Source organism: Ricinus communis, chromosome 3 (assembly GCF_019578655.1).
Source record: "Ricinus communis isolate WT05 ecotype wild-type chromosome 3, ASM1957865v1, whole genome shotgun sequence".
In the NCBI taxonomy this organism is placed as follows: domain Eukaryota; kingdom Viridiplantae; phylum Streptophyta; class Magnoliopsida; order Malpighiales; family Euphorbiaceae; genus Ricinus; species Ricinus communis.
In genome coordinates, this window is record NC_063258.1 from 32,159,619 (window position 1) to 32,171,849 (window position 12,231).

Below are 12,231 nucleotides of genomic sequence, written 5' to 3' on the forward strand. Positions count from 1 at the left end.
CATGAAGAAGCAGAATTATCAATTTTTATTTACTCACTTGTACACAGGCAGGAACAGTTATATTAGCAATCTGAGCAAATACAATAGAGAAAGGAGCAACAGCTATTGGATTGAGGAGGCTAGCTTTTATCGGCTCCAAGGAAGGGATAGCTCCAGATGAATCTGGAGTCAGTATTTTCCCATTTAAAAGCACTGTTTGGCTGTGTAAGTCCCCATCCTTAGCTGTTAAATGATATTCGTCCCTTGTAATTTCATAAAGTTTAGAAACAGAACCTCTAGACATTCGAGCAAATTTTTCTCCTCGGTTACTGTGATCTTGCATTGTCCAAGTTACATTACTGCCAACATTTTCAGTTGAAATGCGTACTTCAAATGAAGTGTTACCATCCAGGTTGATTAAGAGCAATGTGATCCCTTGCTGTAATGATGACAATTTAATATATTAGTCTAGCGAGTATGTGCACTTGGTTATTAGTATAATTGTGAGCATTTTACTCACAGTTGCTTTTGAGCAGTGAGCATAAGCACGCATTTTCTTTGTTCCAGAAAAACTCGTGGCCAGGGCATTTGTTCCCATCAAACGATGCCAGAGAAGAGCACTGAAATGCATAGATAATGATTAATAATGCAGATGTATATAGGCAGTGACACTAACATTTCGCATGCAAGAATTACCTGTAGTAGTCAGGATTTGGGACAAAGGTGTTGGTGTTGAGCAGGCCATAGTTTCCACCAATCAATGTTTGCCTACAGTATGTTTTTGTGTTGAAAGATGATGCCATTCCTAGCTGATCTAAGTACCTGTTTGAGAAGCGCAAAATCAGATTGATCAATGTCCCAAATATGAACAAATAAACCATACATAATGCATCAAGCATAAGCACTAGATTACCAGAAGCTAAACACAAATGCATTCGTGACAAGATTATGGCCACTGTTGTAAGCACCTCCTGCCTCTCCAACCCAAGCTACTGCTTGCGTCCCTGAACTCTTTAAAATTCTTTGAAGGCTACTAAAAGGCTGGGAGCCACCATCGAGATAGGATGGATTTAATATCTTGCTAATGAGGTGACCATCGACACCTACGAGTGAAACAGAGAAAAAAAATTTGCTTCTCTATTAACTATATTCAAGTAATTTTATGTAATTCGACTGGAGAAAGATTAGAAATAGACTGTCAAAACTAGAGCAAGGAAGTGTGAGATAAAGTGACAGTGGTATATACATACCTGGACCGAGGTTATAGATGTGTTGGGTGACTACTTGAAGAGATTTAGGTGTTTTATTTATGAATTCTGAGAACCATTGTGCATCAAAAAAACCTCCAGGTGCTATGACTAGCGGCTTATCTTCAAGACCTGCATAAATTGTTTGTACTATGTATTGTAGAGTGTTTGCATCAGATGCATATTGATCTGCTGCAACTCTAGTTCCAACTCCATTCCCACTCAATTCATTTCCTGATAATCAGCCAAAGTTTGTCATTAATCATAGCCCTAATCCAAGAATGCCAATTGCTGGAAAATGCAAGTCTTCCGAACGGTAAGTCCATTCTACATGACAATAGAAGAAGTAATATTTCTTACCTAGCTCCCAGCCATGAATTTTGTAGCCCTTGTTGACAGTGTATTGAATAAGAGATTCAGCATTACTTGAATCCCAAGCTCCAAAAGCAGAACCATCAGAAGCTATAGTCCTGCCCCTTAGTGCATTTAACCCAAAAATAACAGTAGCCCTGCATGCAAAGAATTTGGAATAAACTGAATATACTAATAATGTGAGGCTTATTACTTAATTTATTTATAAAAGACTGGGGACATTCTCACTTACCCAGCTTGCTTGAAAAAATTGTTCAAGTCATCCCATCGCGTCATAGGTAAGCAGCCTTGCGAAAAACCAAACATCTCTGAACTATTCTTGATAAATAGGGGGCAAGGTTCACCTTTTATCTCATACACGACTTTATCTTGCAAAGTGCCCCCCATTCTAATTTTCAGAGGAGAGAAAGCTGCAATTCAATCAAAACCATGTTATTGCTTGTATCTGTGTATATGTTAAAATAATTTTTGCTTGTACCTTTTATGGCGTTTAGTAATATTGGGTTCCTAAGATCCTGCAAATATTTCAATAAGAAACATACAGTTACAGTTATTATGTATGCATACTCCTTATAAATTGTCAAAGAACATGAGAAAACAAAGAACTAGACACAGACCAATCTAAATAAGAAAAACTTGTTTGAGATTTATTCAACGTTGCCAAATCCTGCTATGGAAGATAAGCAACTTCTTAAACCAATTCTGGTAAGTAAGAACACAAACAGAGTCGACTTACAAGATTAAGAAAAGAAGCCCTGCCCCAACTACAGGTTCCATAGTCACATTTATCAGTAGGCCACCAGTCTAAGGTAGCACAAATAAAATCGTTATCAGTTGTTCCAATTGAAGCTGTTCCATTGATGAAAACAGTACCTTCTACGCTCTGTGAAGCCACAAAGACTGAGCTTTTACCCATCCAAACAAGCCAAACACATAAAAACAAGAGACTGAACAGAGCACCCATCAGAAAAAACCATCTCTTTTGCTTTGTCTTTGTCTCTGCATCAGTTTGTAAGGCTGCCATTCAAGTCAAGAGAAATATTTTAGTACGTAAGAGGTGGTGTTAGGATTTAGGATTTAACAATCAAATATATGCATGAGTGATATAAAAATATTATCTTTAGCATCTTTTGGTGATGTTAAGCTATGTTTTTGTGATCGAATTCAGTGTTGAATATTGACGTTTACTTAGCATTTTAGCGGGTCAAGCTTAAAAATCAAGAACCTTAGAGAATTGAAAGCGTCGTGAATGTTACAGGGTACCGACGTCGCTAGTCTGGAATTGGCAACAAATTGGGTTTTAGCGTCAATAAGAAAACTTTACCATGCGTAGTTGAATTTCGTCCTCAAAATGGATATGGTCGCGAAATGGTTTAAAAAAAAAAGAAAGAGAAGAAAATAGCGTCAAATTATATCTCAAGTTATTGATTTCATTCGGTTTTGTCTGGAATGGTCGAAATATCTCATTTTATTAAAAAAAATAAAATAAAATATTTTTTATTCCATATTAATTAAAATCTCTCGGCCATTTCGAACCAAAACAGACAAAATTAGACCGACATGACCATTTCGTCCGAAATTAATGAAATCGACCGAGATGAGGCAATTTTATAAAAAAATTATTATTATATCATTGAATTGAGTTAAATAGCTTAATAATAGTTCACTCTTAACTTAAAAAAATGTATTTTTTCTTTATCAAAAAAAATAAATTAAATTCTGAAATTTCAAAACTAAAATTCTAAAAACTCTGTGAAATTATCTCTTTATTTTTATTTATTATCTTATTTTTGTGCTCTACTTGGATCTTCTTTTCACTTATTTTTTTAAATTTTTTTATGATATAATCTATATTATGTAGTAATAACAACTCAAGACTTATAGAATTTAATTTGTATGGCTTTATTTCCTATAAAATGATATTGTGTACCTTAGTCTGCTGTCTTATAGAAAGAAATTGTACTATTGTAATTCTATGATAATAAAAATTGTGTCACTGTTTACTTGTGCTTGCTAATTATGTCAAATTATATTATAGATATTGATTTTATAGTGTTGTATTCTGTTACTGTGTGTGTATATATATATATATATATATATATATTTACACACCGGAACAGTCCGAAACAGGATGTTGAGATACTCTGGTATCAAAATATTTCATTCAACAAATCAAATTCGGAATGACCACCAGAATATAATTCATAACTTTGCTATAAATCCCAAAGTGGAATTAACAAAAATAAATTATTACCTATTGCGTATGATTATAATAAATTATAGATGAGTGATTATATAAATAATAATAGAATTAAAAATATTATACTATCTTTTAAAAAAAAATTAATATATATATATATATAATTAATTTTCATGTCGGATACGACATCTGATCTCAGTTCAATTACACTACTTTTCTATTTGTTTAAATATAAAAGGCTCTTAATATTTGTCCATTTCTATAAAAACAAAAACCACTAATTTAGAAGTAGTGTGGGAGGGGGATTTGCACTTGATTGGTAAGTGGAGCTTTTTTTTTTTTTTTTTTTTAATTTAATCGAAGTTAGTTAAGAGATTCTGAGATATAGGATGACTCGTTTAACCCTAAACCATTGCTAACTCATATTATAGAAAAACCTTCACCAAACCCCATTGATTACATGAAGAAAATATGATTCCCTAACAAAACGATTAAACAATCCTTTGAAGGCCTATCATGTATCATTATTAGCCACTAACTCGAGTCATATATCTTTTATTGTTGTCTGAATATTTTAGTTTGCTCATGGGGTCGAACTTCAACTTTCAAGTTTATTTTTTTGTCTCCTCTGCCAAGAATAGTTCAATTCAGTTGAATTTCAATTTGGGTGCATTTTCCTTACGACTATATAAATCAGTATACACCTATTGTATGAGCATGTCAACTGAAAATGTCATTAAAAGTTAGTAAATTGAATAGAATAAGGAATGTAACAATTTGCGTTTTCAGTTCATGGAGATTTTTGTGTACTGGGTATTGTTTATTTTCTGCTAATTACATTTTCACTCGGTTTGGCTAACTCATAACATTTATCATCAATGTTAATCCATTCTATACGTAACTCCAAAAACATTAAAAAGAAAAACTATACGTAAAACCGTAGAAGCTCTTATAGGTAAATTGACATTGTTTTTTTTTTTTCCAAAGGAATGGGTAGCTACTTAATATCCAAAAAGGAAAAGAAAATACTACTTATTCTACTTGTATGCAATGTGTTTAAAATTATAAAATATTATTCGAAAAATATGTATCCGTATGAATGTATAAATATTGATAAATAAATTTATAAATTTTTAAAAATAGACGAAAATTTTCAGAAACAGAAAATGAGTCATTCTTGTAGGAAATTAAGACCGGTAAGTGTGGATTTTTTCAAGATTTTTTCCAAGATTTCTTCAGTCTCTGATTGCTTATAGCAGAATAGAGTAATTGCCCTAAGCATGTGTATCCAGGCAATCTCTCTGTGACATGATATATTATATACCTATTCCTGTCAGAAAGAGTTTAGAGAAGAAAATTCAACACTAGAGGTCCACGAATTATATACTAAATATCACATTGCAAGATTGAGAGACATTAGTTTGTCCATCAATCCAAGCGCTTGGGTTGATCGAGAGCAATGGTTGGAGGAGTAACTTTGCTTCCTGACCCATTCTCAACAGGTGGGTGCACACTCCATTTACCCTCAGAGTCAAGTGGCTCGAACACCACAACCATCCCATCTGCTAGCCCTATGGCAAACTGGTTCGGTTCTTGCGGATGTGCAGCAATCACGAGCGGGTATACTGTCGAACTGTGACAAACAGGCATAGATCATTCAAGTATGACATATTTGGGGATATAAGACGACTTTGAATGGAACATATTTAGTACCTGACATCTGATGGAAGATAAGCGCCAGGATTAATTTGACATTGCACATCAAGGTTGGATGCACTAAATATGCGCAGAATTCCATCCAGGAAGCAACCATACACCAGCTGGCTATCACATGAGAATGTTGCGTAGCATATTGGTGCTGAAAATTCTCCAACATTCCACTAGAAATAAATCATAGGAAAGGTCCAAATCATTAAGCAGAAACGTAGAAATAACAAATATATACATGGAAAAGTAAACAGGCCCAGTGGTGGATGATAGCATAATGCTGTTAACAAGGGCATGATACATTTTATCGCCTTGTATTCACATAGATTAAGTTACCTTGTTTACACATTCAAGTTTTGTCGCTTCATAAATGGCAAGCTGAGTCTCATGTACCACAAGCAAGTGGATCTGGTCCTGGTGAAACTGAACTTGGGTGTTTGACATTGCTGCAGGTGTCTTCCCAGATGGTATTTGCACAAAAGTATTCTTTTGTCTCTCCCACTTATCAATGCTCCATGCTATGATCTAATTAAGAAAAAGAAAAAAGTATTCTGTAGTAAAGTCCACTTGAATCTCTCATGCTATATCAAACATACGACAAACAAACATGGTAAGAATTTACCTTACCAAGCAAAAACAGAACATCTATGAATACTTTACATTTTCCAATTTAGATGCTGTAAGATATAGGATATTAACCTGAGCATCCGCACCCGAGGAAATGAGCATATTCAACAAACTGGAGAAGGCAAGTCCACTGATTCTCTTTGAATGACCCTTAAGCTTGCTGTTGACCTACATTTAAGGCAAAAAATGATTAATTCTTGGGATATTTTCTTTTTCAAGATCCAAATTTGTATCACACCTCATCCACGCGGACGTTATATATGTGTATTGTGGAGTCATCCATGCCTACTGCAATTATATTGTTATCTTGAGGGTGGAAAGCAAGATATGTTGCTGCAGGTGGTGGAGACATGAACGTTGTCATCGTCTGCAGTTTCCCAGTAGAATTCACAAGTGATCAGACAAAACCAGGTGACTCAATAATATTCTTAACCCTGTTTCTCTCTACAAAATTTCAGATTACCTTAAATGTCATAGTGTTGAATAAGGAAATTTTCCCTCCAGAAGCTGACATAATATAAGAATCATTCTTAGACAAAGCAAAGCAGGGCACAGCCTCTCCAGAATTAGCTTCAGCTGGTTCATTGGTCATTAATAAGCCAGAAGGTGGTTGCAACAATTGAGGGGTAACCTTGGTTGTCGCCTGGACCATGCAACATAAGTAGTAAAGATCATGAACTCAAATTATTTTAAGAAAAGAATTTGGTTTTAGTAAAGAGGATAGCCTTATACCTTCCCACTGAAATTAGGGTCTGCTCTTGGCCATTTCCAAAGTAGATGAATGCCATCCAATGCTAGTGCCAAGATGGCAGTCCCTGAATTTGTGTATATCAACCTTGAGATCTGCAGATGTCAAGATCAAAAAGCTGATGAAAATGACTTTCAATGCCATGCCAGCAAACCCAAGCATAACTGTAAATAAATGGACACAACACGTAGAATATTACTCTTTCAACCTTTTCTGTTTTAACTCGATTGGAGATCTTCAGTGACTGAAATCGAGAAGGATCATTAATTTCAACAAGCTTCCATGTCTTTGTTGGGTTTGGTTCTTCAGGCAATCTTAGTCTTACGTCTTCCAAGTGTCTAGCATCACCATTCTAGCAAATGTACAAATGATTATTTTATATATAAGAACAAGATGTAGAACTTTGCATCAGGAAAATAAAAAGAAGTTAACAGAAAGAGGTAAAGAATTAAGGTTCCAGATTCCCTTTTGTTGTATTGACCAGTGCAATAGCTCGCTGGTTTATGTTCTGAACATAAAAATGAGAATATAGGCAAACTGAACTACTGACCTTTGTTAGAGCCTCGGATAGTCTAGAAGCAATAAGAGAATGGCCTTCAAATGTGCGCATCAAATGTAACCCATCAACAGTTGCCAAGATCTTGATTCTATTATCATTTGCAGATACTGCCAACAATGTTCCTTCCTTATTGAACCGGATTCGTGGACTTGCCTTCAAAAAAGGAACATAATGATACAAATTTAATCTAAATATTATTTTTTCTTTTTAATATCATAGAACATTTGACTGTAGTTTGTGAATAAGAGAACTTACTGGTAGACCTCCCTCTGCATCAATGGTTGTCAAGATATTGGGATTATCCATATCCCAAAATTTGACCGAGTAATCATCGCCAACAGCTAAGAACCTGTTCTTGGTACTATCAAATTGAACAACTCCCAATGAACGTTTATGAAATCCTTGGTATGTTCTCTTTATAGTACCTTCATTTTCATTCCATTCTACCATGCGCGATTCTCCCTCTTGACTTGTTCCACACGAGAATAGCCTATAATGTGTTCAGTCATGACACAATTTTTCAGCTCGTTTTTGGAATATGCAAGAATTGCGTGGGATAGTATTACAGGTCTAGCAACTAACCTCTTTCCATCAGCTGTATAGGCCATTGTGGTGCATGACCGACCAGGAGCATCGTAATCAAACCTGGATCCCGCAGTGTCATATAACCATGCCTTTATTTTTCCATCCAGAGATGTTGAAAAGATAAACTGAAGCAGAGCAGAATAACATTTTGGTTAAAGAAAAGAAAATGTACAGAAGAGAGAAATAAAGCATTGATCAGCATCCTTACATGAACATTTTCCCTAGAATGAGGGCAGATAGAATGCACTGGAGCATTATGACCTTCAAAAGTATGAAGCTTTGTACCAGTAGCCACATTCCACACCTGAAATTTAGAAAAATTTGGTATATCACGAGATAAAAATTTCTACAACTACCAATATTACCAGTAATCTCTCTATTATATAACCTTGATGGTCTTGTCGTCACCGCAAGTAATGACAGAAAGTTGCTTGTTGGGGTTGCAAAATCCTAGATCATTTACACTTCCAGTATGAGCATCAATCTAAAAAATTTGAAGATGATAAAGTCTTTAGAAACAGATCAGCAAACACTGTTAATATACTGTACAGAATATGATAAAAGTACCTCCAAATGATGCCTAATATCTTGTCCACCACAATAAGTGTATAACTGCACCATATGTTTGGAGTATGCAACTCCTGTTCAAAGAATGATTTAGTTGTTCCAATTGGAATCATAAAAAACCACAGGCATATCTTTTGTCTGATTTCTGTAATCTTACCAAATAAAGAACCATCAGGACTCCATAATATGCGTTTAACTGCAATACATGGATCTTTGATAATAGATGCCTGAGTTTGACCAGGATCAATTCATAAATCAGATTAATCTGACAAAAAATTGTAAGAACCATAATCTTGCTAAACGTTCTAATTTATAGCTCAGAACAGATAAAGGACCATACCTTCATCATCATTGAACTTGCTCCAATATCCCATACCTGAAAATTTTTAGAGACCAACTTCTCCCTAGAACTAACTTCCCACAAGCTAATGTCGCCAATGCTAGTTCCAACTGAAGATTTACATAAACAAAATTGCAACTCAATTTATAGATTGACAGACAAAAAGGTACCTTGAATTTCACCCAAAGACAACCTCATAAGAACTAACCCAGAAGTAAAGTTTGTTGAATAGGATGAAAGTCCATGCTTGTGGGAACAGAACCCTGATTTAATGTGCGTGCAACAGTCTTTGGCAATTCATCGATTGGGTTAAAAGGCAAGCCATGATGATTTAGACCAGAATTATTTCCTGCTAACATTATCTGCAGGAGAAAACATAGGTATAGAATATCTAATATGGACAGAACACCATGCTACCAGATAATGAGACAATTTCTTATTTAGGAAGTTTAGAGCTGAACTTACCCTATCTGAAACCCCAGATATCCTAGGTCTTGAAGAATCAGAATCCCCAAGACCCTTTGAAATTGCAGATACACCTGATAATTAAAATTATTGAATAAACTACCACTGATGGTTCAGTATATACATGTAAGCATGTTTGTGTGTGCATGTATCACGGAAAAAAACACCTGGGTTTACACTGCCAAAATTTAATGCGCCCCCGGAAACTATTGGATGAATAGTAGTTGAGGGATTAGACATCCATGTGATTAGAGGAGTTTGTACTGGTGCTGGAGCAGGTTGGAAGGGCTGGCGCAGAAAAGAAAGGATTCAAGAGTCTGGGAAAATCACGTCATAAAGAACAAATACTATCTATGATTTGGAAACAAAGAGAGCTCAACCATGTACCCCATTTGCAACCATTGGCAGGAAACCTTCAGTCTTTGGAGCAGAACCAATAAGCTGATTGCTTGCAGAAAGATGGGCAAATGCATCATTGGAATTTCTACAATTGTGATCCATAAAGAGAGTTCTTATATCAGGATTTTGCCTTGGATTTCCACAAAGGGAATGCTGCCAATTCAAGCTGTCCCATAGAAATTACAAGGAATGATGCCAAGAGACCAAACTTCAAAATTATTACTAGGATAAACCAAATGATTTCAAAGCTACATTATAAAAGAGCCCCTACATTCTTCTAAGCACATTTTTACCTTTGGTTTATAAGCATCCGCAATCTGGAGCCTCTTATGTTAGGAAATTGCAATTTGTCGCTGAAAAGTGGATTAGCCTCAATAAGCTTCTTGAGTTCCATTAACATAATTGTTCTTGCTGTTTTTGTATCCCTATAACTGGAGAGTTGATCATTTTCCCTGCAGTGTGACCAAAACATGTTCACCAACTTCAGGGTACAAAGAAGAACATACACATTGTGCACAGAACAGACATATATACCTGAAATTGTCCAATGTAAGGAGATGAGTAATTTCTTTAAATAAGTCTTCATTAAAAGAGGAAAACACCTTCAAATCCTTCACAAGGATGTCTACAGCCTTGGCCCGATCAAGCCTGGCCAAAATTTAAAATGATAGCACAAACAACATAAACAATAATTGAAAAGAAAAGGAGAAATGCCAGGGGCAGATCGTATAAATATTATTAATGGATTTCTAAGATAATGAAGATCCATTAACTTACTTATCCAATGCCTCCAGGTATTTTTGCTTGCGAATTTCGAAGAATATTTTCATGGAATATCGATTATCATCCACCCCTGTAAACCCAGAAAGGTACTTCTCAACCTCATCCCAGTTGCCACTCATAACAAGCTCCTCAAAGTAGTTTTTATTAAAGAACAATCCTGATTCTTGCTCAAGCCTAACCAACAAAATGAAATAAATAAAATGTCACCCATAACTTTTTATAAAGAAAAAGTATATAAAGAGGTGAAAATAGTTAAACTAGTGATAAAAATTTACTCGTGGACAGTTCCTTTGAATTTCTCTTCATCCAGAAACTGTAAAATGAGGAAGATAAGGTCTCTACTGAGAGAAGAAGTCATAACAGCTGCCAGTTGTTATCTACGTGACCAAAAAATAAAACTAATATCAACAACAAATATAATAACACAAGCATGTTCACATATTTATGAAATAAGACAAATAGCATGCAGAAACAAACAAAGAAACAGCAGAGAGTGAAATCATATTGTCTTTTTATTTACGTTATAAGAACAAAAACACTAAAATGAAAGGAACTCGAGGATCACACATCAAAAAACCATTTTATTCATCAAGATTATTGGAAAGAAATTTAAAAAATTGTTCATCTTCATGGTAAAAATCAGTAGGGCAAAATTAGGGCTCTTCATAAAAATCAGAAATAGTAAAGTAGCTTTAGCCCATTAAAATTGAAGATGCGCTAAAGTGGACTGACTATAGATAGAGTTAAAAAAAAAGTAAACAACCTTGCAAGACTAAAGAGGTAAAAGAATAGAATAAAAACAGAGCTCACCTCTGAAAACAGAGGCTAACAATTTGAAGCTATCTTCACTCTGTTACTAATCTCTCTCTCTCTCTGATAAAACTCTGCTCTTTCCAAGAAGATGCTTTAAAGCTTCGAGTTTGGATGATGACTAGAGCGAAAGACAGATTTATATAGTGAAGGCGGCGTTCTCGAAGTATAAGCTGATCTGCTTACCGTATAAGCTGAGGTTCTTATCATATAAGCGCAATAATGAAATCGATAAGCATCGTGAGCTTTATGTATGTTGAAAGTGGGTCTCACTTTGAAAAGCTTAGACGACAGGTGTTTCGCTTTGGTAAAAGAAGACAGTGACGGTTGAGGTGCGTCCTTACTTTCTAGTGGAGCGACTGCGTTGCACTCGCTCTGTCCTTTTTATGCTTGACAAATGAGCTTCCAATGTGGTAACCGGCGAGCAAAGCATGACTGATTGTTACTAATAACAAACTAATAGTAAATTCGTAATTTTGTACTGCTATTATTATTATTATTTTAATTATAAAATATAATTTAATAAAATTTTAGTATTTAATATTATTTTATCATATTTTAAAAAAATAATAACAAATAAATTACTTATAAATATTTTTATTTTTTAAAAATTTTGAAATTTTTAATGTAATAATATAAAATTATATATTATAAATAAAAAATTAAAAAATTAATATTACTATTTTTAAAATTCAAAATTCATTATATAATTAAAAATATAATTTTATTAAATATTATATAAAAATATAATTTAAAAATTATTTTCTATATTAAAATTATTATTTAATTATAAAACTAATCTATTAGTTAATATAATTAATATAATATTTTTTATAGATATAA

The 12,231-nt window shown here is 34.3% G+C and overlaps 2 protein-coding genes across 3 annotated transcripts; both read right to left on the minus strand.

The window, feature by feature from the left end:
* Window positions 1-7: 7 nt before the first annotated feature.
* On the minus strand, window positions 8-3,157 carry LOC8259416 (heparanase-like protein 3). Its single transcript, XM_002515432.4, has 9 exons — window positions 2,335-3,157; window positions 2,077-2,113; window positions 1,831-2,008; window positions 1,587-1,735; window positions 1,230-1,460; window positions 893-1,082; window positions 676-801; window positions 500-599; window positions 8-418 (listed from the first exon to the last, which is right to left on the minus strand). The coding sequence occupies exons 1-9, from the start codon at window positions 2,620-2,622 to the stop codon at window positions 26-28; spliced, it is 1,692 nt and encodes a 563-aa protein (XP_002515478.3). The 5' UTR covers window positions 2,623-3,157; the 3' UTR covers window positions 8-25.
* Window positions 3,158-4,986: 1,829 nt separating this feature from the next.
* Window positions 4,987-11,768, minus strand: LOC8259415 (topless-related protein 1). 2 transcript variants are annotated; one of them, XM_015717030.3, is made up of 25 exons: window positions 11,389-11,768; window positions 10,854-10,955; window positions 10,573-10,752; window positions 10,330-10,443; window positions 10,089-10,247; window positions 9,784-9,961; window positions 9,564-9,684; window positions 9,397-9,470; window positions 9,140-9,293; window positions 8,932-9,041; window positions 8,749-8,818; window positions 8,592-8,665; window positions 8,413-8,508; window positions 8,233-8,328; window positions 8,022-8,149; window positions 7,695-7,929; window positions 7,431-7,592; window positions 7,080-7,232; window positions 6,865-6,975; window positions 6,596-6,775; window positions 6,371-6,499; window positions 6,205-6,300; window positions 5,842-6,030; window positions 5,512-5,678; window positions 4,987-5,431 (listed from the first exon to the last, which is right to left on the minus strand). In XM_015717030.3, the coding sequence occupies exons 2-25, from the start codon at window positions 10,934-10,936 to the stop codon at window positions 5,227-5,229; spliced, it is 3,264 nt and encodes a 1,087-aa protein (XP_015572516.1). In that variant the 5' UTR covers window positions 10,937-10,955; window positions 11,389-11,768; the 3' UTR covers window positions 4,987-5,226. The 2 variants fall into 2 exon arrangements, with proteins under 2 accessions (XP_015572516.1, XP_015572517.1); XM_015717031.3 differs by having other exon boundaries at window positions 7,089-7,232; window positions 11,389-11,765.
* Between the last annotated feature and the right edge of the window lie 463 nt (window positions 11,769-12,231).